The sequence below is a fragment of the Myiozetetes cayanensis genome, unplaced genomic scaffold (assembly GCF_022539395.1).
Source record: "Myiozetetes cayanensis isolate MyiCay16 unplaced genomic scaffold, myiCay2020 scf757, whole genome shotgun sequence".
Lineage (NCBI taxonomy): Eukaryota > Metazoa > Chordata > Aves > Passeriformes > Tyrannidae > Myiozetetes > Myiozetetes cayanensis.
This window is the reverse complement of record NW_026088028.1, coordinates 1-21674: the sequence shown is the minus strand read 5'-3', so window position 1 is coordinate 21674 and position 21674 is coordinate 1. Positions and strand designations below refer to the sequence as shown.

At 51.6% G+C, this 21674-nt stretch overlaps 2 protein-coding genes across 4 annotated transcripts; both read right to left on the bottom strand.

Annotated features, from left to right (window-relative positions):
* Nucleotides 1–173: 173 nt before the first annotated feature.
* Nucleotides 174–21403, bottom strand: LOC126652301 (zinc finger protein OZF-like). Of its 2 annotated transcripts, XR_007631947.1 has the most exons (4): nucleotides 21217–21403; nucleotides 18942–21082; nucleotides 1048–1984; nucleotides 174–771 (listed from the first exon to the last, which is right to left on the bottom strand). XR_007631947.1 is itself a non-coding variant. In XM_050339003.1 (3 exons), the coding sequence occupies exons 1-3, from the start codon at nucleotides 21317–21319 to the stop codon at nucleotides 3035–3037; spliced, it is 1194 nt and encodes a 397-aa protein (XP_050194960.1). In that variant the 5' UTR covers nucleotides 21320–21403; the 3' UTR covers nucleotides 2551–3034. The 2 variants fall into 2 exon arrangements, 1 of the variants encoding a protein (XP_050194960.1); XM_050339003.1 differs by lacking the exons at nucleotides 174–771; nucleotides 1048–1984 and adding an exon at nucleotides 2551–3160 and having other exon boundaries at nucleotides 20118–21082.
* On the bottom strand, nucleotides 10404–15149 carry LOC126652302 (uncharacterized). 2 transcript variants are annotated; one of them, XM_050339004.1, is made up of 4 exons: nucleotides 14780–15149; nucleotides 14433–14574; nucleotides 13280–13374; nucleotides 10404–12183 (listed from the first exon to the last, which is right to left on the bottom strand). In XM_050339004.1, the coding sequence occupies exons 1-4, from the start codon at nucleotides 14912–14914 to the stop codon at nucleotides 11701–11703; spliced, it is 855 nt and encodes a 284-aa protein (XP_050194961.1). In that variant the 5' UTR covers nucleotides 14915–15149; the 3' UTR covers nucleotides 10404–11700. The 2 variants fall into 2 exon arrangements, 1 of the variants encoding a protein (XP_050194961.1); XR_007631948.1 differs by lacking the exon at nucleotides 14433–14574 and having other exon boundaries at nucleotides 14780–15147.
* Nucleotides 21404–21674: the final 271 nt, after the last annotated feature.

The window sequence follows — 21674 nt, the reverse complement described above, 5'->3', positions numbered from 1 at the left end:
CCCCACCCAGAACCCTCTGAAACCTCTTCCCAGTCCCTTCTGTGTTAGTTCGTTTGAATCCACGCCTGGAACAAAGACAAGTACAGCAGTCATTCAAACACTACAAAAAATCTTTTATTGCAGTGAGAATAAAAAAACTCCTAGCAAAGAGAATCAAAAGTTAAAATAGAATACAAAAACACTACTTTATCAGTTGGCATTCATACAATACTACGAACAACCTCTATTCCAGCATTAGCTAGTAAAAAGAGAATTAAAGGGATACAAAAAAAAAAGGATATAAAATGTTTGCTTTCCTTGGTTGCTTCCTATCAATAAACTGTGCTCACCTGCACAGACAGGCCAGGCCTACCAGGCTCTGCAGGGCTGGTCGGTGCCCGTGCTTGGTGGGTGTCCCCGCGGAGCAGCACAGTGTGGATGGAAGGATGAGCATCGCTCCACCCAGCAGTGCTGACACCCCATTCCATCAGCTCTACATTACACTACGTAGGGCCAGGACGCAGCAGAAGGTGGTGCTTGAGTGGCAGCCAAACAGCGCCCGTTCATCACCTCATGGCAACAGTCTGGGCGTGCCCCACTGTAGGGCAAGGGGCCAACGACCCCTGCCCACATCATCTTCCTCTCCATCACCTTCCTCAGCCCTATGGACGACCTGTACCATTGTGTTTCAAGGGGATTTGTATCTCTCTTGCAGAGTGGAGCCAAGCCAAGGAGGAACTCAGCTCTGATAATGGGGGACATCCAGTTAACTTTGCTAAAGGCACAATGAGCCTTACTGTTGGAGGATGCAGCAAGGCCGTGGTGCCTAGCAGCATGGAAAAGAATGTAAATCAGAGGTGAACATCCAATCATATGTGAAGGCTAGTGGTAAATTATAGATAACAGAGCTAAGAATACGTTTAGTATGTAAGATTCTACAGGAGATTGTGAGTGCAGGTGTGTGAAGACAAGATGTAATATTCTGGATGAAAGAATAAAAGCTGAATTTAGGCCATCATCATAAGATGCCCAGTTTTATTATTTTGGTCGTCCTCGTATTTAATACACCTTACAGTGAACTTGTGCAATAAAGTTACATTGTACAATATTCTGGCTGGTTTCACATGCGAATATAATCACTTTCTCACCCCTATGTGCTCCGCTGATCATCTAAATCAAAAGTACCCCCTTACACCATGGCAACCATTGTGCATTCTCATTGTTACACTGATTACCATGGCAACCATTAAGCATTCTAATTGTGAAGTTGGTTACCATTGCAACCATTGTCCATTCTCATTGTGACATCGCTTACCTTGGCAACCACTATGCATACTCATTGATATGTGCATTACCATGGCAACCATTGTGCATTTGCATTGATAGGTTCGGTTAATAAGGCAACCATTATGCATTCTTATTGATACGTCGTTCACCATGGCAACCATCTGTAACACACAGATAATATAGAAATTCCAAAAATGGTTTCTGCCTGTCAAAACCTTCCTATCAAACATTCTCTGTCAGCTCTCTGCCAGAAGTTCTCACCAGGACTTCCCACAGCACTTTTCCTGCTAAAAGATCCTGTTATTGTTTATGATTATCATATCTCCTCCAACATCTGAACTGGCTACGTGTCAAGAAACCACATTCAACCTCCTTTGAATACTATAAAAGTTGAGGACAAATTTTGGAAAATCAGGGAGAGGAAAGGGAGAAGAACTGGTGACTGTAGCTGAGAATCTCTGCCCACCTCCCCTCACCTTTTCTCCGCCACCGTGTGCTGCCTGCCTGCCACCGGAGACTGGAACTGTGCCGGCCTGGAGAGAGCTGAGACCACCGTGCCACATGTGGGAGTTCTACCTTATCCTTCTACCCTGACCATATTTCTGAGGGCCCAAAGCTTCGGCTGAGCTGAGACCCTGCACAGCCTGGGACAGGGGCGTGAGCAGTGAAACCACACATGGTGCATTGCAGAGAACTAAAGCTGTCAGACCCCCTGCAGCTACAGAGACAACATCCAAAAGCTGCAGAGACAGAATAAAAAAAGACAGAAACTGCTTCTCCCCCCACACACAGACCAGCTCAGTGGGAAAAAGAAGTTTTCAGTGGTATCTTTGCTTCTAGAAATAATCTTAGCAGTTTCCAACCTTTTCTTATTTTTCCTTTTTCTTTGCATCTCTTAGCAATTAAAAAAAATCAGTTTTTGGTATCAACAGATAAATTGTATAATTGTGTGAGTTTTAGTTTTGCTTAAGGGAATATTTGAATCTCAAGTTCTTTCTGCAATATTTAAGCAGATTGTAACAGGAGACCATGGAAAAGTGGGAGGAACAGGGAGAAGGGTAGAAAAAGGGGGGTGGTCTGGCACAGTCTGACTGTCCCATGGGGGTCTTTGGGCTGAGGGGTGTTGGGAAAAGGGGGGTGGCTCCCTGAGCTCCCAACTGACTGTGGGGTGCTGGGGCTGCTGGATCCAATCTCAGCCTCGGGTTATGCCAACACTTTCAGTTTAGAGGAATTACAGAGGTGGGACTGAACCACTTTTGTCCCCCAGGTCTTAAGGATGGCAAATCACATTTACTGACAGAAACGAATTATTTAGGGTTACAAATGATCAGACAAAAGATCTTCATCAGAATTATTTACTGCACAATAGAAACACCAAAACTACCAGTAGTACAGCATAAGATAGGACAGTGCTCTACACTAAAGCAATTGTTGGAGCAATTCTACTCCAGCTGGCACCAAAGCAAGAATTACTTATTAGAGAGGGATGGAACTCCCCCAGACCAACACTCGTGTGGAGATCTCTGCTCTCAACCCCCAGCACTGACCTTGGAGGGTCCCAGCCAAGGCAGGAATCTCCACACACCCCCCAAGAAGGGTTCTGTTGGCACAACCTGCCCCTGGCAAAGGGGACTGGTCCTTTCTGGTAGAAAGGGATGGACTGACAGTCACTGGACTCCAGGGGTTGCCTCACCATCAGGGGGGTCATTCCGGGTGGGAGCAGCGGCCGAAGCTCTTCCTGCAGTCGGGGCACTCGTAGGGCCTTCCCTTACTGGTGGGTCCGTTGGTGTCTGGTCAAGTGGGAGCTCTGGGTGAAGCTCTTCCCACACTCCCCACACTTGTAGGGCCTCTCCCCGGTGTGGATGCGCCGGTGCCTGATGAGGGTGGAGTTCTGGTTGAAGCCCTTCCCACAGTTGGTGCAGCGGAAGTGCCTCTCTCCTGTGTGTGTCCGCTCATGCCTGAGGAGAATTGAGCTGCGCTGAAACCTCTTCCCACATTCCAAGCACTTGTAGGGCCGTTCCCCAGTGTGGATGAGCTGGTGCCTGATGAGGTTGCCATTCCGGGTGAAGCTCTTCCCACAGTCAGTGCAGCGGAAGGGCCGTTCCCCTGTGTGTGTCTGCTCGTGCTGGAGGAGATTTGTGCATGTCTGAAACCTCTTCCCACATTCCCTACATGAGTAGGGCCGTGCCCCAGTGTGGATCTGTTGGTGTCGGATCACGCTGGAGCTGCAGCTGAAGCTCTTCCCACATTCCAAGCACCTGAAAGGCTTCTCCCTGCTGGGAGGCTGCTCAACAGATACACCACAAGACAGGGCCAAAGGGCCACTGACTTCCTCCTCACCTGCCTGGGGGGCCTGCAGCAACTTCGTCTTTCTTGCAGCCTCCTCCTCCATCCGCCCAAGCTTTGGGAAGGACAAATCCTGCTGGATGGGAAACAAGGGCTGAGTGCATTGGCTTGAGTGTTCCTCCTGCCCAAGTCCATCTCTAGAACTCACCAGGCATCCTGGGACCGTAAAAACCTCCAAAATAACAAAATTCAGCCCAGAAAAACCCAAACCACTGAGATTCAGGAAAAAAAACACCAGAAATAGCAAGACGAACCCCCCTCCACAACTGCAAAAAGTTAAGATTCAGAAAAAAAAAATCCTTACCTTGGGCTCAGGATGCAGCTGCGAGCACAGATTGCCCTGCAAAGTCTGCAGGGAGTCAGTCGAGCTCTGGAGAGCAGATTGTGCCCCAGGGATGGGACTGCAGAGGGGCCCTCAGGTCCCCAGGATGAAGCAGCAACCAGCAATAGACACAAAAGGTCCCACCGAGGATTTCTGGTTGGGTGTCCTGGAGGGAGGGGACAGTGCTGAGGTCTCCCCTGAGCCTCCTCTTCTCCAGGCTCAACAACCCCAGCTCCCTCAGCCTCTCCTCACAGCACTTGTGCTCCAGTCCCTTCCCCAGCCTCCCTGCTCTTCTCTGCACCTGCCCTAGCCCCTCCATGCCCTTCCTGACCTGAGGGGCCCAGAGCTGGACACAGCACTCCAGGGTGGCCTCCCCAGCGCTCAGTGCAGGCCAAGAATCACAGACCAGGACCTTCTCACTACCCCGTAATCTCTCCTGGGGCTGGGCCACGCTGTCATGGGACACCTGAGCTCCCCCAGTGCCCTCCATACAGCCCAGTGCCCCCAGTACAGCCCACTGTGCTCCTGTACCAGGGTGCCAGGTGATCCCTCTTTAGGGGGGTTGAATGCAGATTTGGGGGGTTTTGGGGAGCTTTGGGTGCATTTGGGGGAGCTAAAAGAGGTCTTGGGGGCATTGGAGGGGTCAAAAGGATCTGTGGGGAGAGAGGATTAAAGAAAAAAGGGTGGTTAGGGGACATTTGGGGAAGCAGGTGAGTCCTGAGACCCCCTCTGGTGTCCCCAAGACCCTCTTGGTGTCCCCAGTTCTCCCTTGACACCCTGAGACCCTCTCTGGTGTCTCCAATGTCCCCAGGGCCTCTGCATGGCCCCAATTTCCCCCTTAACACCCCCGATTCCACTGTCCCCAAAGCCACCCCTGATGTTCCCAACCCTCCATCTCCCTGCAGAAGCCACCCCCTTGACCCTCTGACCCCAAAAACGCTCCCGCCATCCTCCCTCCCCCTCTGCTGACAGAAAGGTCAAGGGCATCTGGGGACACATTGGGGACACTTGGGGGGCTTTGAAGGGCACTGGGTGATTACTGGGGTATACTGGGACACACTGGGGGGAACCAGGGGGCACTGGGAGGGACTGGGGAATTACTGGGGGATTACCAGGACACACGGGGGGACACTGGGAGGTTACTGGGCCATACTGGTAGTTTCTGGTTGCTCACTGGAGGATCATCCGGCCATACTGGGGGGCAGTGGGAGGTCACTGGGCTACACTGGGGGCGCTGGCCCCCCATTACCTGAATATGGTACATCGACCCCCCATATTTCAGGGGGCACGCATAAGACCCCTGCCCTCGGCGCTGGGGGACCCTCTGAACCCCATTACTGGACTTTAGGAGACCCTCTGACCCCCCCTCCCATTGGTGTCTCTGTGTGATGAGTTTTGGGGGTCTCTGGGGCTCGAAGGGGGGGGGGCACCAGCACCCCCTTTCCTGCGCTCGGTCCGCCGGGCCGGCAGGGGGCGCTGTGGCTGCAGCAGGAATGGCGGTGCTGCGCAAAGCCTCATGGGGGCTGCAGTTCCCTCATGGCCGGCGCGCCTGCGCATTTAAGCCATATCGCCGGGAGAGGCTCCCCGTTCTCCCCACCCCCGAGACGGTTTCAATCGCCGCGCTCCGCCCTTCGGGAACCCTCGAACTCCCCCACTAAACCCTCCCGAGCCCTCCAGGCTTTCCACAGTTCCCCAGTTCCAACAGCCCCGCTCTCCCCGCAGCCGCCATCTCCCTCACCTGGATCGCTGCTGCACAACATGGCGCTGAGAGCGCGCGCCGCCTTTAAAGCCCCCGCCGTAGCCAATCAGAGAGCGGGCACCGCCCTTCCAGCCCCGGGCGGGGAACCACGGGAGTTGTAGTTGTGGCAGCGAAAGAACCAGCGCGGAACTCGGGACTGCGCGGGGCGATCTGGGCAGATCCGCGGGAGGAACGAGCGGCTGCTGCAGTGTCCTCCGGGGACAGAGGAGGAACGAAAGCGCCGCTCCGAGAGCAGCTGTAGGCGAGACTGATGAGAGAAAGGAGAGAGGAGTCACAGCTGGAGTCATCTAAAGAAACATCCCCCTCTCTGACTTCAAACCTTTGCGGGACCAAGGGGAAAAGCTGTCGGTCTCGCTCCATCCCCTCATTAAAACAGAATACACAGATTCTCAAATGACAATGCCCCTCAAAAAACTGCAAAAGAAGTTCCTCAGTCAGCGACTGAATTAGCTAAGTTAAAAAGGAATAGAGCAGAACCCCTCAAGGATTCTGAGACTGAGTATGTTTGGAGAGTCTCTCTTACTGGGCCTGACCAGATATTGTTATCAACAGAGAGGCTGAAGGGTTCTGGGGAGCCGGAGTTTTCCTGACCACAGGAGCAGCCTATTGGGAAGGGGGAATCAACACCCTGGAAAGGAGAGATCCCCTGGCTACAGTGGGAAATGTTCATCAGATTGTGGAAAGTGTCCAACAAGCTACTTGTTTACAAATGATGGGTGATAGGGAATGAGCACCAAGCCCTGAATCCCCTGTGATGCTGCCTGCAGACCCTGAAAGAATGATTGCCCTTCTCAGAGGTCTCCCTGGGGCTGTGAAACCCATTGGCATTCAGCTCAAAGGACACACAGAAAGCCTCAGCAAAGAGGGAAGAACTGCAGCCACCTCAGAAGCAGCTGTAACCCCCACACACAACCCCCCAAAGAACAGCAAAGGTGAGATGCTGCTTACCAGGGGAGGAGAAAGCAAGTGAAACCTTGATTTGGGGTGAACTTCCTGCTCATTTGCTGGGGCTGCACCTCCTGAAGGGAAGGGCTTGGGTCTAAACACTCACCCACTCCAGCACATCCTGCACCCCTCCAACCTGGTGTCAGCTGCAAATTTGCTCATGAAATGCTGGTTCTGCAGGAGCTGGAGATGCTCAAGGGGCAGCAGGACCAAGTCAGGGACCTGGGGGGCTTTGGGGTCCAGGAGGGTCCTGGAGGAGCCGGGGAGGGGCTTTGGGGATTGGGGGTACAGCCCAGGACACACCAGTACGGACCAGTACAGACCAGGACCTCCTCACTGCTCCCAGATCTCTCCTGGAGCTGGGCCACATTGTTGTGGGACACCTGAGCCCACCCCAGTGCCCTCCCAGTACAGCCCAGTACCCCCAGTACAACCCACTGTGTTCCTGTCCCAGGGTGCTGGGTGATCCCTCTTTGAGGGGGTTAGAATGGATTTGAGAGGGGGCTGGGGGAGATCTGAGGGTGGTTGGATGGGTATCTGGAGGGCTTTGGGTGCATTTGTGGGAGTTAAAAAGGGTCTTGGAGGCATTGGGTGTGAAACAAAGACACGATAAAATATCACAAAAATTAGACACGTTAGTAAAATTTCGCTCTGTTAAGTGTGACTTTGCAAGATTGTAACTGCTTGAAAGAAGGTTGCTGCCCAAACTGAGGGCAATTGAGATAAAGCTGATGTAAACAAAAGGGACTGTCAGGGAAAGCAGGAAAGACTTCCAGCATGGAGCATGGCAAGGGAGACAGAAGAGGGGTGGGGGAAACCTGAGCTGTTTGAAATGATAAAACTTTATGTAACCACTCTATAGTAGCAGGAATAGGAGTTAGGCAACCAAATGTCTATTTAGATAAGGCAGACTTTATAAAGAGTGTTTGTGATAGATAATTTTAAACTCACTCCTCCAAAGGTATAAAAAGCTGTTGTGTTTCTTTTCTGGGTGGAATGCACGGGGGGACAAACCCCCTGCACCTCCCCAGCCCTGATAACAGCGTGCCTGACACATTGTGGAGGATTTCTCTGAACCACAAGGACTCAGCACCAAAAGCCCCACGGGGCTCACTCAAATAAAGCAAGTCCTGACAAACCATGGCCCTTCCTGTGATTTCCCTCTGGTCTGGACAGTAAATTAGGAATGTTGTCCATGGAATCAGGGCCCATTGTGACACTGCAGGGCCCCATGGAACTGTGTTGTCTGGCTCTGCTGGGAGGGGCCCAGCTTTGCTGGCCTGGGAGGAACGAGCTCCCAGAGCTCCCAGTGTGCACAAACATCTGGCTCCCTTCTCCTCCTGGGTCCCACCCAAAGCCTGGCCAGGCCTGAAGGGGCAAACCCAGGGAGCCAACCTGTCCCATCTGCTGCCAAGCAAGGCCAGACATCGACTGCCACGGCCTTCACCAGCCCCCAAACACGGAGAGATAAAGGTCACACCTTGCTCACAATCACACACATTCTGTTAATGAACAGACACAAACAGTATCCACTAATGAGCAGATATTAATACATCTTACTAATGACATTTTGTTGATGAGCAGACACACAGTGTAGTCTTATCACGCTACATCTTTTACTCACAAACACACACAGTTTTAGCTGATGAGGGATAAATAGAACATCAGGTTGGAGCTCTAGAGGCCAACTTTGCTCAGGGCCTGTTGTTCAGCCTCAGCACTTCAGTGGCAGACAGAGAGAGCTTTTATTACACACAGTTTCCACACTCATTAGATATTCTCCCTTCACACAAATACTGTACTTTGCTTTACACACTCACACCCTCTATCCCCAGTCCTTATTTGGTCATTTGGGGTCTTCTTCGGGGGTCTCTGGTGGGTTTTTCTGTGTCTGGTGCCCCCCAAAGTTGAGGTGTCCCCTTGTTGACCTCAGTTCTGAGCAGGCACAGTGTCAGTGTTTTTCACCACAAAGGCTGGAACGTTTGGGTTTGATCCTCTCTGGGTCCCCAGAGCTCAGCTGACATCCTGGTTGCTTCAGTTACATCCCTGATCCAATCCTCCAGGACTTATCCAAGATAATATTGTTCTTTATTTGCCCCCTGTGAAAGGCTGTGAGCAATGTTCTATTTCTCACAAGCCAAGGGGGTCAACCTGCCCCATCTGCTGCCAGACAAGGCCAGGTATCACTTCCAGGGCCTTGACCAGGATCTACACACACAAAGATCAGACCTTGCTGACAATCACACAGATTTCACCAATGAACAGGTACAAAGAGTGTTCACTACTGAGCAGATACTAATATGGTTCACTAAAAAGTTTTTAACACAGATATAGTTTTAACACAGTTTTTAACACAGTTTTTAACACAGATATAGTTTTAGCTGATGAGTGGTACATGGATAAACAGAACATCAGCTTGGAAGGGTCATGGAGAGGTCAGTTTGGGCCCAGGGCCTGTAATTCAGGCCTCACCACTTCAGGGACAGACAGACAGGGCTTTTGATTACACACACATTTACACATTCAGCAGATATTCTTGCTCACTTTATCCATGTACTTGTAGGCAACTCTGGGGTCACATTTGGTACTAAAATGAGATGGAAATTTTCCCCCATGCCAAGAGTGTTTTAACTTGCATCAGAAGAGCAAAACAAGACTGAAGCATTTTGTTTCTGCAGTCCAGTGGGAACCTCTGTCTGGTGACCTTCCCAAAGGTACCCCAAATCCAGGGATTCCTGGATTCAACAGGATTCCACTCCCTTCCCTAGCCTGGTTGGTGCCACAAGGAAAAACCTCTGGCCACCCAGAGAAGGTACCCCCGAGACCAGGAGATATTTATACCCCCCTTCTCTGGGCAGTTCAGTGCAATCCATCTGCCAACATTCACCTGGAACATTTCCACACTTTCCATCCCCTATTCCCACCCCACTGGCAGGGTTTGGATTGTTTCTCTCACACTCCCCACACTGCTGACTCACTGCTGGTACAATTGGGGTCAGTTTTGGACCCAGAACCCACTTGTGCAGATGTTACAGTGCAGAAACAAAGACAAACACAAACCAGTGATCAGTGGATAAAACAAAGCCAGAGACCAAATTGGGGAACACCAAATAACCCCCCCAAAGCACTGGAAGATCCACACATCTTACACGGGCAGCATTCCCAAAGGAATGCCTTATTATCCAATGGGACTTTCCCCACATCCCAGAGCGGCCCAGGGATCTGTGCTCTTTTCCAGGAAAGTCCTGGTGCCAGTGTGAAGATCCAGAGATCCCTGGGATCCACGGGAGATCAGGCACAGGGGCCCATCTGGGGGCCAGCAATGATGCCCAAAAGCAGCAGAAACCAAGCCCTTCAGCCCAGCTGGTTGGTGGGGAAGAAGCAGAAATTCTTTAGTGCAGCTGCTGGGGTCTGGAGGAGAATTCCTCTCATCCAGCCTGCCCAGGGACACACACAGGGCTTTGGATCACACACAGATTCCACAGGCACTGGATATTTCCCCTTACTCAACACATGCCCATTACTTTGCTTTACACACTCACCCCCTATTGCAAGTACCCATTTGGTCATTTGGGGTCTTCTTTGGGGGTCTCTGGAGGGGTTTTCTGTGTCTGGTGCCCCCCAAAGTTGAGGTGTCCCCTTGTTGCCCTCAGTTCTGAGCAGGCACAGTGTCAGTGTTTTTCACCACAAAGGCTGGAACGTTTGGGTTTGATCTTCCCTGGGTCCCCAGAGCTGGTTGCTTCAGGTACATCCCTGATCAAATCCTTCCAGATTCTGTTGTTCCTTATTTGGCCAGAGTGGAATGTTGTGAGCAATGTTCTATTTCTCCCACCAAAAAGTCCAGGGGGGCTCATCCATCTGGAGTCCAGCAGGTCTCAGGAGGCTCTGGGAGGGATGGAAGCTCTTCCCAGAAGTAACTGAGGGGTGGAGATATTCCTCATCCTGCTCCTCCACACCTGGGTTGAGACAGCCCCTGGGGATGGGAACAGCTGCCTTGGTTGCTTGGGGATCTTGTCCACCACTGTTTGTAGGGTCTTCCCACATGGCAGCATCCTGGGAGCCGTGGACTGGGCACTGGCACCCCCAGGAAGTTTTCTGCTGTGCCACTTGCTCCTGGGAATGCCTCAGCTGAGAGCCTGGAATGGGCTCGTTACCCCCAGGCTGTTCCTGGCCATGGGCACCCTCAGGGATGAACGGGCTCTGCTGATTCCCGCGGCTCCAGGGGAGCAGGGAGTGCCATCCATGGGGGCTGATCCATCTGAAGCCTGGCAGGGCTCAGGGAGGCTCTGGGAGGGATGGAGGCTCCTGCCTGAACCAACAGAGGTGCGGAGATTTTCCTTGTCCTGCTCCTGCCACACCAGATCGACAGAGCACCCTGGAGTTGGGAACACCCGGGACACCTGTCCGTGGGGCTCATCCCTGGGCACTCAGGCAGTTCTCACGTGGGCTCTGGGAAGGATGAAGCTCCTGCCAGAACTAACGGAGGTGCAGAGATATTCCTTAGCCTGGTCCTGCACAGCCGGATCGAGGGAGCGCCCTGGAGATGGGAACAGCTGCCTGGGACACTGGAGGATCTTGTCCAGCAACGTCTGGAGGGTTTTCCCATATGGAAGCATCCTGGGAGCTGTGGATTTGGCACTGGTGGCTCTGGGACATTTGCTGCTGTGCCACCTGCCCCTGGGAATCCAGGAATGGAATGGGCTGGGCTCCCACTGGGACTGGATTAGCGGGGTCTGCAGATACCCACTGCTCCACGGGAGCAGGGACTCTTATCCATGGAGGCTCTGGGAAGGATGGAGGCTCTTGCCAGGAGTAATGGAGGTGTGGAGATATTCTATATCCTGCTCCTCCAGAGCTGGATCAGGAGAGAGCCTGGAGATGGGAACACTTCTCTTTGCCACTGCAGCATCTTGTCCAGCACTGCGTGGAAGGTCTTCCCACATGGCAGCATCCTGGGAGCCATGGATTGGGCACCAACACTTGCTGCTGTGCCACTCTATCCTGGGAATGCCTCACTGGAACAGGCTTGTTGCTCTCAGTCTCCTCCTGGCCATGAGCATCCTCAGGGATGAGCGGGGTCTGCTGATCCCCACGGCTCCAGGGGACAAGGGAGACCTGTCCCCCGGGATTCCTCCGGCCTCCAGCCAGCAGGGCTCACGGAGGCTCCTACAGGGATGGAGCCTCTTGCCACAGGGAACAAGGTGCAGGGATATTCCTTATCCTGCTCCTGCAACCCCGGATTGAGAGAGTGCCCTGGAGATGGAGCAGCTGCCTTTGCTGCCGGGGGATCTTGTCCAGCACGGCCTGGAGGGTTTTCCCACTCGGCACCGCCACAGCACCCCGGGAGCCTTGGATTGGGCACTGCAGCACCCCTGGCCAGGCTGTCCTTCTGGCTGCACACTCGTGTCTCCAGCTCCCTGGCTGCTGCCCACAGCACGTGCACTGGGACACAGGCACGGCAGGAGGGGCCCAGGAGGACAGTCCATGCTCGTGTCTCGTGGGCTCCTGAGAAGAGCAGGGCTGTGCTGAACAGAAGCAACTCTGTCTGCCAGAAATGAAAAGAAACAAAAATCTGCAACGAGAATTCACTGCTCTCATCTTAAAACAGAGGTGAAATCAGTGCAATAGGACATGGAGCCAACTACAGTGTTCATGACATGGATGATACAACTTGCAAGTTTTCACCAGGAACTGCAAAACATCCACGTGCTGCTCCCAGGCATTTTTAGTTCTGTCCTGCTTCCTGGCAAACTAAGTTTGCCTGTAGGTCAAAGAAGGACAGACTCAAGCTTAAGAAATTAAAATATTTTGGAGTTATAATCCTTAAAACATCACCTTTCAAAGGGAGATTAGTAACAGGAAAAACAGCCAAATTGAGTCATGGCAGAATAAATGACTTGGATTTGATTCTTCACAATGTTTTGTTTTTATTATTAATTTTACTCCAGCAATTACCAAACGATCACATCGGGGCCCTGCTTAAATTAAAAAGGCTTCATAAGCTGACTCCTGTCTACCAACTGGGAATAAATCAACTCCTCTGGAACTCTTTGGAATGGACAAAAAGATTTGTTTAAACTCTTTGTCAAAACCTTTAACTTGACTGAGCTTCAGGACTCCTGCAACTCTCCTGTTATTAGTTCATCACCTGGATTATAAACCATATTTATCTGGTTGGGCCAAGTAAAGATTTACAAATATAAAATAAGATCCTTCATTTCCAGGAGCTACAAGCTGTAATCACACACAAGGACATTTGTCATTTTTTGGTTCTGCAAAAGCTTGGGAAACTTTTCCCTTTTATATTTTCCCTTCTGAACTCGTCTCTTTCCTTTCTCTCCCTTCCTCTACTCAGAAGACCTTTCCTGTGGTTTATTCCTGTGTGGACTCTCTGATCCTTCCACAGGACTTTATAGAGATGTGGTTGTTGCAAAAAAAAATACTTATTAGATCTTTCATGGGTTTGATTGAGACTGTTCAGATGATGAAACACATATTTTACATTATCCTGAACTGCAAATTTGTTACACAATTAAAGGAGAATATATAAAAAAGGTTTGAATAGCATAACTGAAAAAGGCTCATTACCTGTCCAACTGCCACCCAGCCATGGAACACTGACAATCCACAATGGTTCATACCTGGCATGGATTTTTTCCTTTGGGAGATCTGGGGCAACCTGGAACTTGCTCAGCCTCTTGTGCCCTGTTCAGGTGGGCATCTGTCACTTTTCTTCCTGCAATAATCCAACCCAATCCAACCAGTACTTTGCTGCTGCTCCAAGGAATTACCAGAAGCTTTGGCTGTGTTTTCCCATTCTATATCTCTATTTTATATAACCCAAGTTAAATAAGTACCATTTTAAAACACTGGCACTTCTGTATTTCAAACTCCCAGCACAGCACAGACATTTGTCAGGTGATCCTGAAACTTGACTGGTGATGCTGCCAGCAGGGTATTAATAAATAGGGAATATCAGGACAGAAGTTCATCCAATACACACCCCCCAAAATTGTCCCAAAAATACAGATTGATTTGGGGGGTTGTTTTCTGGAAGGAACAAACTTCACAGCCCTGCCATACACACAACAAAGTGTGACCCAGGCACGAAGGGGAGCAAAGCTGAGGGTCCTTCAGGCTCCAGATTTAAAGGGTGACATTGGCTGGACACTGCTGGGAGCCCTCACACATTGCCCATGTTGGGGTGAACTCACAGAAGAGACAGAAATGGTTTTCATGCTGCTCCAATATAGAATCTCTTTACCCAAACCCCAAATCTGAACAAAATCTGCCCCTGCTTTTCCCTCCATACACCCAGGACGTGTGTGGGGCACAGAGGGGGAACAGGAGGGTCTGTCTGCACAGCAGACAAGCCTGAAGAAGCACAATCTGTCATCCTCACAACAAACAGTGTGAGTTTAGCCCAGCAATGGCTTGAAAACCCTGGTGACTAACTGGGGGGGAGGAGAGGAGGGAAAAAATCCTTACCAATTCCTTAGGGACTTCTATAAGCAAAAACATAATCAAAACACTCATATCAAAGCAATCCATTACACTTTTTGCTAACTGGAAATTTAAGATATGTTATCTAATATATACCTTATTATTTACAAGAGATGCAAAAGGAAAAAAAAAATTTCACCAATTAGTTCTGCAACTCATTGCCTTCCTTCAGTAGAGAAACTGCTGCTGGTGGGACATTGCCCGTGTTGGACCTTGGCAATCACACACCTTTGCCCACCCCCCTTGCTCCAGATGTGCCAGCTACCCCAAAGAACACGAGATGGAACCCACCTAACTCAAACATCAGTTTTGTGGCAGCTGACACTCCCTGGGGTTTGGCACTGGAGCTGAATCTCTGGGGGATCTCTGGGACAGAAGGGGGCATTTCATGGATGGTTCCACTTCTGAACTTCCCTGGGCGAGTTGCAATTGGCTGGTGAGGCCAAAAGATTCAGGATCAGGACTTTTATCTTTTGAAACTACATATTGGATTTTAGGGATAAATTGCAACATTCTGAAACTGGAAAGCTGATAAAACAGAAAATACTGTTTCTCCCTCAAACACATTTGAAGAAGTCCACCCATGAAAACATCCCAGCCCTGCAGAAATCCAAGCCCTTGCAGCCTGCTCAGCTCACCTGATTCCTCCTCTCCACTGACGGCAGGAACAGGACTCTCCTATTGCAGGGGCTCACCTGGAGATGCTGGGTTAAGGACTCACAACTTCTTAAGAAAATCAACATTATAATCTCACAGTTCTGGCAAGGTTTCATTATCAGAGGGGTTCAAAAGCAAAGCTCTGTTGGCAGGACCAATTAATGCAGGATGGTGCTCTAATGCCAAAGGTTATTTCTGTTGCTGCTTTTGTTACACTCTGGAATAACTCCTGTAGAGATCAGAGCTGGCAACCAGAATTCCAATGGCACTCTTGTTTCATTTTTCAGACTTTGCATTGCAAGAGTGGTGAATTTTATTGGAAACTTTGAAACACTTTTAACAAACTGCCTCTGAAATTTTATTTTATTTATTTCTGAGGCAGAATTTTCAAACATACCCTTTGAGTGTGCAAACAGTTGAATGAGTTGTAATGATTTTTATTTACAATTGTACATTTGCCACTGATTGATGTTCTAATTTATATTTTGTTAAATATGAGGTCTTTCATTGTTGTCTTCTGTAATAAATGGCTTTTCACTATTTTTTTAAAAAATATAACCCACAAGCGTAAAGGTGATCTCATAAAGTGTTACAACCTTTTAAATCCACTTGGTGCCACAGAAGCACAGCATGCAAATATTGCATCCAAATATACTGATATTTACACCAGAAAGTTTGGACTTGATGACAGTTCTACACAGCCATGAACAGAGGGCTAGTTTTATGTGGTGACCATGAATAAATAAAAGCTCTGAGCTTTTCTTTATTGTCCCCATTGATAACTGCCAGCCTGCCCTCCGTGGGGAACACAGGCCTGCATTTTGTAGAGTAGGGATGGAAGACCTTTTGGAGCCCGATAGTTTGATCCCCATTCCATCAGTTTTTAGAAATCAGGAGCTGGACTCGAAGGTTCTGAGGGGTCCCTCCCAGCTCAGCACATTCCACGATTCCATGAGGTCCAACTGCCCACCCAGCACCGCCCCAGGAACCCCCAAACCACTGAACCGCGTCACTCATGGCCAGCTCCAGACGCCGCTGAAACACCTCCAGGGACGGCGACTCCACCTGGGCGAGCTCTTGCAGCGCCCGAGCGCCCTGTGGGTGCAAACAACTCTTCCGATCCCTGCCCTGGCCCTGCCCGGCCTCAGCCCGAGCCCCTTCGCTCCTGCCAGCGCAGGCTCCTTCCCAGCAGCCGCCTGAGAAAGAGGCGGCTCCCGGCCGGCCCCGCTCCGGTCCCGCTCGGTGGGGAGCTCACCGGGGGGGCCCTTGGCGGCGGTGGCTCCCTGGGGGTCGCTCCCTCAGGGTCGCTCCCCGTGGGTCCCTCCCCGGGGTCTCTCCCCGGGGCCGCTCTCTGTGCCCGTCCGGCCGCGGCCGCTCCCAACTCCCAACTGACCGAGGGCACCTCGGCCGGGGCCGGCCCCGGCTCTTGGCCCCGCCCCCTCCGCCTTCCGACCAATCCCCGCCTCGCCCCGCCCACTCCGCGTCCTCCCATTGGCTGCGCGCGCCCAGCCCATGGGGCGAGGAGCGCGCGGGGAGGGTTCGACGCCACGTGACCCGCGGGGGGGGTGGAACAGGGGTCAGGTGGGGAGCGCTGGGAGCTGCCTGGCAACTGATGAGTCATCAGCTCCGCGCGCTCCCATTGGTTAAAAAATGTTTCTGGCTGATCCCTCCGAGCCCCCTCAGTGCCCCCCAAAAACCGGGACTGTGAGAACTAGGAGGCTTTATTGGCAACACTGGGAGTAGCTGGGCTGGGGCAGAGTGACATTGGGGGAGGGGGGGATACACAACCCCCCCAGAATCAGCACGGGGGCGGCACGGGTCCATGGGGGGCACTGGGAGAGAGGGGGTACTAGGATGAACTGGGGGCACTGGGAGAGAGGGGAGACTGGAATGGGTTAGAGGGGTACTGGGAGAGAGAGGGGAATATTTTTTGCCCCTTTCCTGGGCACTGGAACCCCCTGCACCCCTGTGCCTGGTCATCCCAGCTCTCCTTCCCCCACAAGCCATCAATAGGTTTTGGAGCTCCCTCGAGTGTCACAGCCAATAGGACAGCGCTGGTTTAATGACATCACTGGTTTTCAAGAAGAATATGCCCGCCCCTTCTTCCCACCCCTGTGAGACTCATCCAATAGAACACTGTGAAATCCATGACATCACCGGTCACCAGGCAGAATTGGCGAGCTTGGGGGCTGCTTGGAGCAGGGCGGTGCTCGCGGTGGGGCGGATCCCGATCGATTGGGATCGGTTGGGATCGATCGGGATTGGTTAGAATCGATCAGGATCTGGGGTCTCTTCCCACCACCATGTTCTTCACGTGCCGACCCAACGAGGCCATGGTGGTGCTGGGTGAGTTTGGGGGGCCCGGGGACTCCTGGGAACCCCCCAAGTCCCCCCCAAGACTCCTGGGGACCCCCAACTTCCCTCCATCAAATCTCCCGGGTCATCCCAAACTGCCTCCTGGGGACCCCCTGTATCTCTTCGTTACGATCCATGGCCAGAACAAAGACAAGCACAACAGTCATTCAAACATTACAAAAAATCTCTTATTGCAGTTAAAGACTACTAGCAAAGAGGTTAAAAAGCTAAAAAAGAAGACAAACCCACTACTTTATCAGTTAGCATTCATACAATACTACAATCAGCTTTTATTACAACATTAGCTAGTAAAAAGGGAATTAAAGGAATACAAAAAAAAAGAATACAAAATGTTTTCTTTCCTGGTTGCTTCCTATCAATAAACTATGCTCACCTGCACAGACAGGCCAGGCTTACCAGGCTCTGCAGTGCTGGTCGGTGCCCGTGCTTGGCGGGTGTCCCCGCGGAGCAGCACAGTGTGGATGGAAGGATGAGCATCGCTCCACCCAGCAGTGCTGACACCCCATTCCATCAGCTCTACATTACACTACGTAGGGCCAGGACGCAGCAGAAGGTGGTGCTTGAGTGGCAGCCAAACAGCGCCCGTTCATCACCTCATGGCAACAGTCTGGGCGTGCCCCACTGTAGGGCAAGGGGCCAACGACCCCTGCCCACATCATCTTCCTCTCCATCACCTTCCTCAGCCCTATGGATGACCTCTACCATTGTGTTCCAAGGGGATTTGTATCTCTCTTGCAGAGTGGAGCCAAGCCAAGGAGGAACTCAGCTCTGATAATGGGGGACCTCCAGTTAACTTTGCTAAAGGCACAACAGGCCTTACAGTGAACTTGGGCAATAAAGTTCCCTTGTGTACCATTCTGGCTGGTTTCACACCCTAATATAATCACTTTGTCACCCCTCTCTGCTCCACTGATCATCAAATCAAAAGTACCCCCTTATACCATGGTAACCATTATGCATTCCCATTGTTACAAGCGGTTACCATGGCAACCATTGTGCAGTCCCATTGTGTCCTTCGTTACCATGGCAACCATTGTGCATTCCCATTGTGACCTCATTTGACATGGCAACCATTATGCATTCTCATTGTGCATTTACATTGCTAGGGTTGGTTAATAAGGCAACCATTATGCATTCTTATTGGTACGCCATTCACCATGGCAACCATCATACTATCCCATTGCTACGGTCAGTTACCATGGTAACCATAATGCTTTTCCTGTTACGTCACTTACCATGGCAACCTTATGTAACACACAGATAATATGGAAATGACAAAAATTGTTTCTGCCTGTCAAAAACTTCCTATCAAACATTCTCTGACAGAAGTTCCCACCAGGACTTCCCACAGCAATTTTCCTGCCAAAAGATCCTGTTATTGTTTAGGGTCATCATCTCTCCTCCAACATTGCAACTGGCTACGTGCCAAGAAACCACGTTCAACCTCCTGTGAACACTATAAAAATTGAGGACAAATTCTGGAAAATGAGGGAGAGGAAAGGGAGAAGAACTGGTGACTGTAGCCGAGAATCTCTGCCCACCTCCCCTCACCTTTTCTCTGCCACCGCGTGCTGCCTGCCTGCCACCGGAGACTGGAACTGTGCCGGCCTGGAGAGAGCTGAGACCACCGTGCCACATGTGGGAGTTCTACCTTATCCTTCTACCCTGACCATATTTCTGAGGGCCCAAAGCTTCGGCTGAGCTGAGACCCTGCACGGCCTTGGACAGGTGCATTGCAGAGAACTAAAGCTGTCAGACCCCCTGCACCTACAGAGACAACATCCAAAAGCTGCAGAGACAGAGAAAAAAAAGCAGAAACTGCTTCTCTTCTGCCACACTCACCAGCTCAGCTGGAAAAGGTACTTTTCAGTGGTATTTTTTCTCTGCTTCTAGAAATAATCTTAGCAGTTTCCAACCTTTCCTTATTTTTCCTTTTACTTTGCATCTCTTAGACATTAATAAAAATCAGTTTTTGGTATCAACAGATAAATTGTGTAATTGTGTGAGTTTTAGTTTTGCTTAAGGGAATATTTGAATCTCAAGTTCTTTCTGCAGTATTTAAGCAAATTGTAACAAGGGACCATGGAAAAGTGGGAGGAACAGGGAGAAGGGTAGAAAAAGAGGGGTGGTCTACACAGTCTGACTGTACCATGGGGCTCTTTGGGCTGAGGGGTGTTGGAAAAAGGGGGTGGCTCCCTGAGCTCCCAACTGACTGTGGGGTGCTGGGGCTGCTGGATCCAATCTCAGCCTCGGGTTATGCCAACAGGTTCAGTTTAGAGGAATTACAGAGGTGGGACTGAACCACTTTTGTCCCCCAGGTTTTAAGGGTGGCAAATCATATCTATTGATAGAAATGAATTATTTAGGGTAACAAATGATCAGAGAAAAGATCTTCATCAGAATTATTTACTGCACAATAGAAACACTAAAACTACCAGTAGTACAGCATAAGATAGGACAGTGCTAACACTAAAGCAATTGTTGAAGCAATTCTACTCCAGCTGGCACCAAAGTAAGAATTATGAATTAGACATGGATGAAACTCCCCCAGACCAACGCTCGTGGGGAGATCTCTGCTCTCAACCTCCAGCACTGACCTTGGGGGTCCCCAGCCAAGGCAGGAATCTCCACACAACCCCCAAGAAGGGTTCTGTTGGCACAACCTGCCCCTGGCAAAGGGGACTGGCCCTTTCTGGTGGAAAGGGATGGACTGACAGTCACTGAACTCCAGGGGTTGCCTCCCCATCAGGGGGGTCATTCGGGGTGGGAGCAGCGGCCAAAGCTCTTCCCGCAGTCGGGGCATTCCTAGGGCTTCTCTTACTGGTGGGTCCGTTGGTGTTTGGTCAAGTGGGAGCTTTGGCTGAAGCTCTTCCCACACTCCCCACACTTGTAGGGCCTCTCCCCACTGTGGATGCGCCGGTGGGTGACTAGGTGGGAGTTCAGGTTGAAGCTCTTCCCGCAGTCGGTGCAGCGGAAGGGCCTCTCCCCTGTGTGTGTCCGCTCATGCCTGAGGAGATTGGAGCTGGTCTGAAACCTCTTCCCACATCGCAAGCACTTGTAGGGCCGTTTGCCAGTGTGGATGCGCTGGTGCTTGCGGAGTGTGGAGCTGTCACTGAAGCTCTTCCCACACTCCGCACACTTGTAGGGCCTCTCCCCGGTGTGGATGAGCCGGTGGGTGATGAGGTTGTCATTCCGGTTGAAGCCCTTCCCGCAGTCGGTGCAGCGGAAGGGCCTCTCCCCTGTGTGTGTCCGCTCATGCACGAGGAGAGTTGAGCTGCGCTGAAACCTCTTCCCACATTCCAAGCACTTGTAGGGTCGTTCCCCAGTGTGGCTGATCTGGTGGCTGCAGAGGTTGGAGCTGGTCCTGAAGCTCTTCCCACATTCCCTACACATGTAGGGCCGTTCCCCAGTGTGGATGTGCTGGTGTCGGATCAAACCGGAGCTGTCCCTAAAGCTCTTCCCACATTCCCTACACGTGTAGGGCCGTTCCCCAGTGTGGATGTGCTGGTGTTGAATCAGGTTGGAGTGTCTCCTGAAGCTCTTCCCACATTCCCTACAGGTGTAGGGCCGTTCCCCAGTGTGGATGTGCTGGTGGCTGAGGAGGTGGGTGCTCTTTCTGAAGCTCTTCCCACATTCCAAGCACCTGAAGGGCTTCTCCCTGCTGGGAGGCTGCTCAGGGACCACCAGCTCGGAGCTCCGGCTCAAGCTCTGGCTGCCTTCCCGGCACAGGACGGGTCTTTCCTCCTCAGAGCTCCCTGGGCTGGCTTTGCAGCCCCTCCTCTGGGGGCATCTCCGGGCCTTTTCCTCCCCGCTGCCTTCCTGCACCGGGGAGCCCTTCAAAACGGCCTCTCCCACCAGGCTCTGCCGGGGGGATTTGTCCTCCGTGCTCTCCGTCCTCAGCTCGGGGCCTGGGGCAGGAAGGAAGAAGGACAGGCAGGGGATTTGCCTTGGGCCCAGAGGGAAGGCCAAGCACATCCCCCCCAGATCTGGTCCCCACAGGCACCACAAGACAGGGCCAAAGGGGCACTGACTTCCTCCTCACCTGCCTGGGGGGCTCGCGACATCTTCCTCGCAGCCTCCTCCTCCATCTGCCCAAGCTTTGGGAAGGACAAATCGTGCTGGGGGGAAACAAGGGCTGAGCGCATTGGCTTGGGGGTTCCTCCTGCCCAAGTCCATCTCTAGAACTCACTGGGCATCCTGGGACCATAAAAACCTCCAAAACACCAAGATTCAGCCCAAATAACCCCAGCCAGGAGCTTCTTCTCTCTAGTCTCTCCACTTTGGGATTCTGGAGGTCCTTCCTGTTCGGGTTGCTGGGAGTCCCGTGTGTATTTGGGGTCTCCCCTCTACAGGGTCCCTGCCCTCTCCAGGCTGCTGGGGGTCCCAGGAACCCAAGGCTCCCCCATCTCTCAACTTCAGGGTTCTGGGGGACCTCTAAAACACCAAGATTCAGCCCAGAAAAAACCCAAACCACCAAGATTCAGGCAAAACACCTCAGAA

Coding starts and splice junctions, on each gene's coding strand:
- LOC126652302 (XM_050339004.1), bottom strand. CDS start 14,914: ATGAAACCTTGCCAGAACTGTGAGATTATAATGTTGATTTTCTTAAGA. Junction 14,575..14,779: donor CAGTGGAGAGGAGGAATCAG/GTGAGCTGAGCA, acceptor TGGCCTCACCAG/CCAATTGCAACTCGCCCAGG. Junction 13,375..14,432: donor AAAACTGATGTTTGAGTTAG/GTGGGTTCCATC, acceptor GGATTATTGCAG/GAAGAAAAGTGACAGATGCC.
- LOC126652301 (XM_050339003.1), bottom strand. CDS start 21,319: ATGCGCTCAGCCCTTGTTTCCCCCCAGCACGATTTGTCCTTCCCAAAG. Junction 21,083..21,216: donor GTCGCGAGCCCCCCAGGCAG/GTGAGGAGGAAG, acceptor TTCCTGCCCCAG/GCCCCGAGCTGAGGACGGAG. Junction 3,161..20,117: donor ACTGCGGGAAGAGCTTCAAC/CTGAACTCCCAC, acceptor AAGGGCTTCAAC/CAGAACTCCACCCTCATCAG.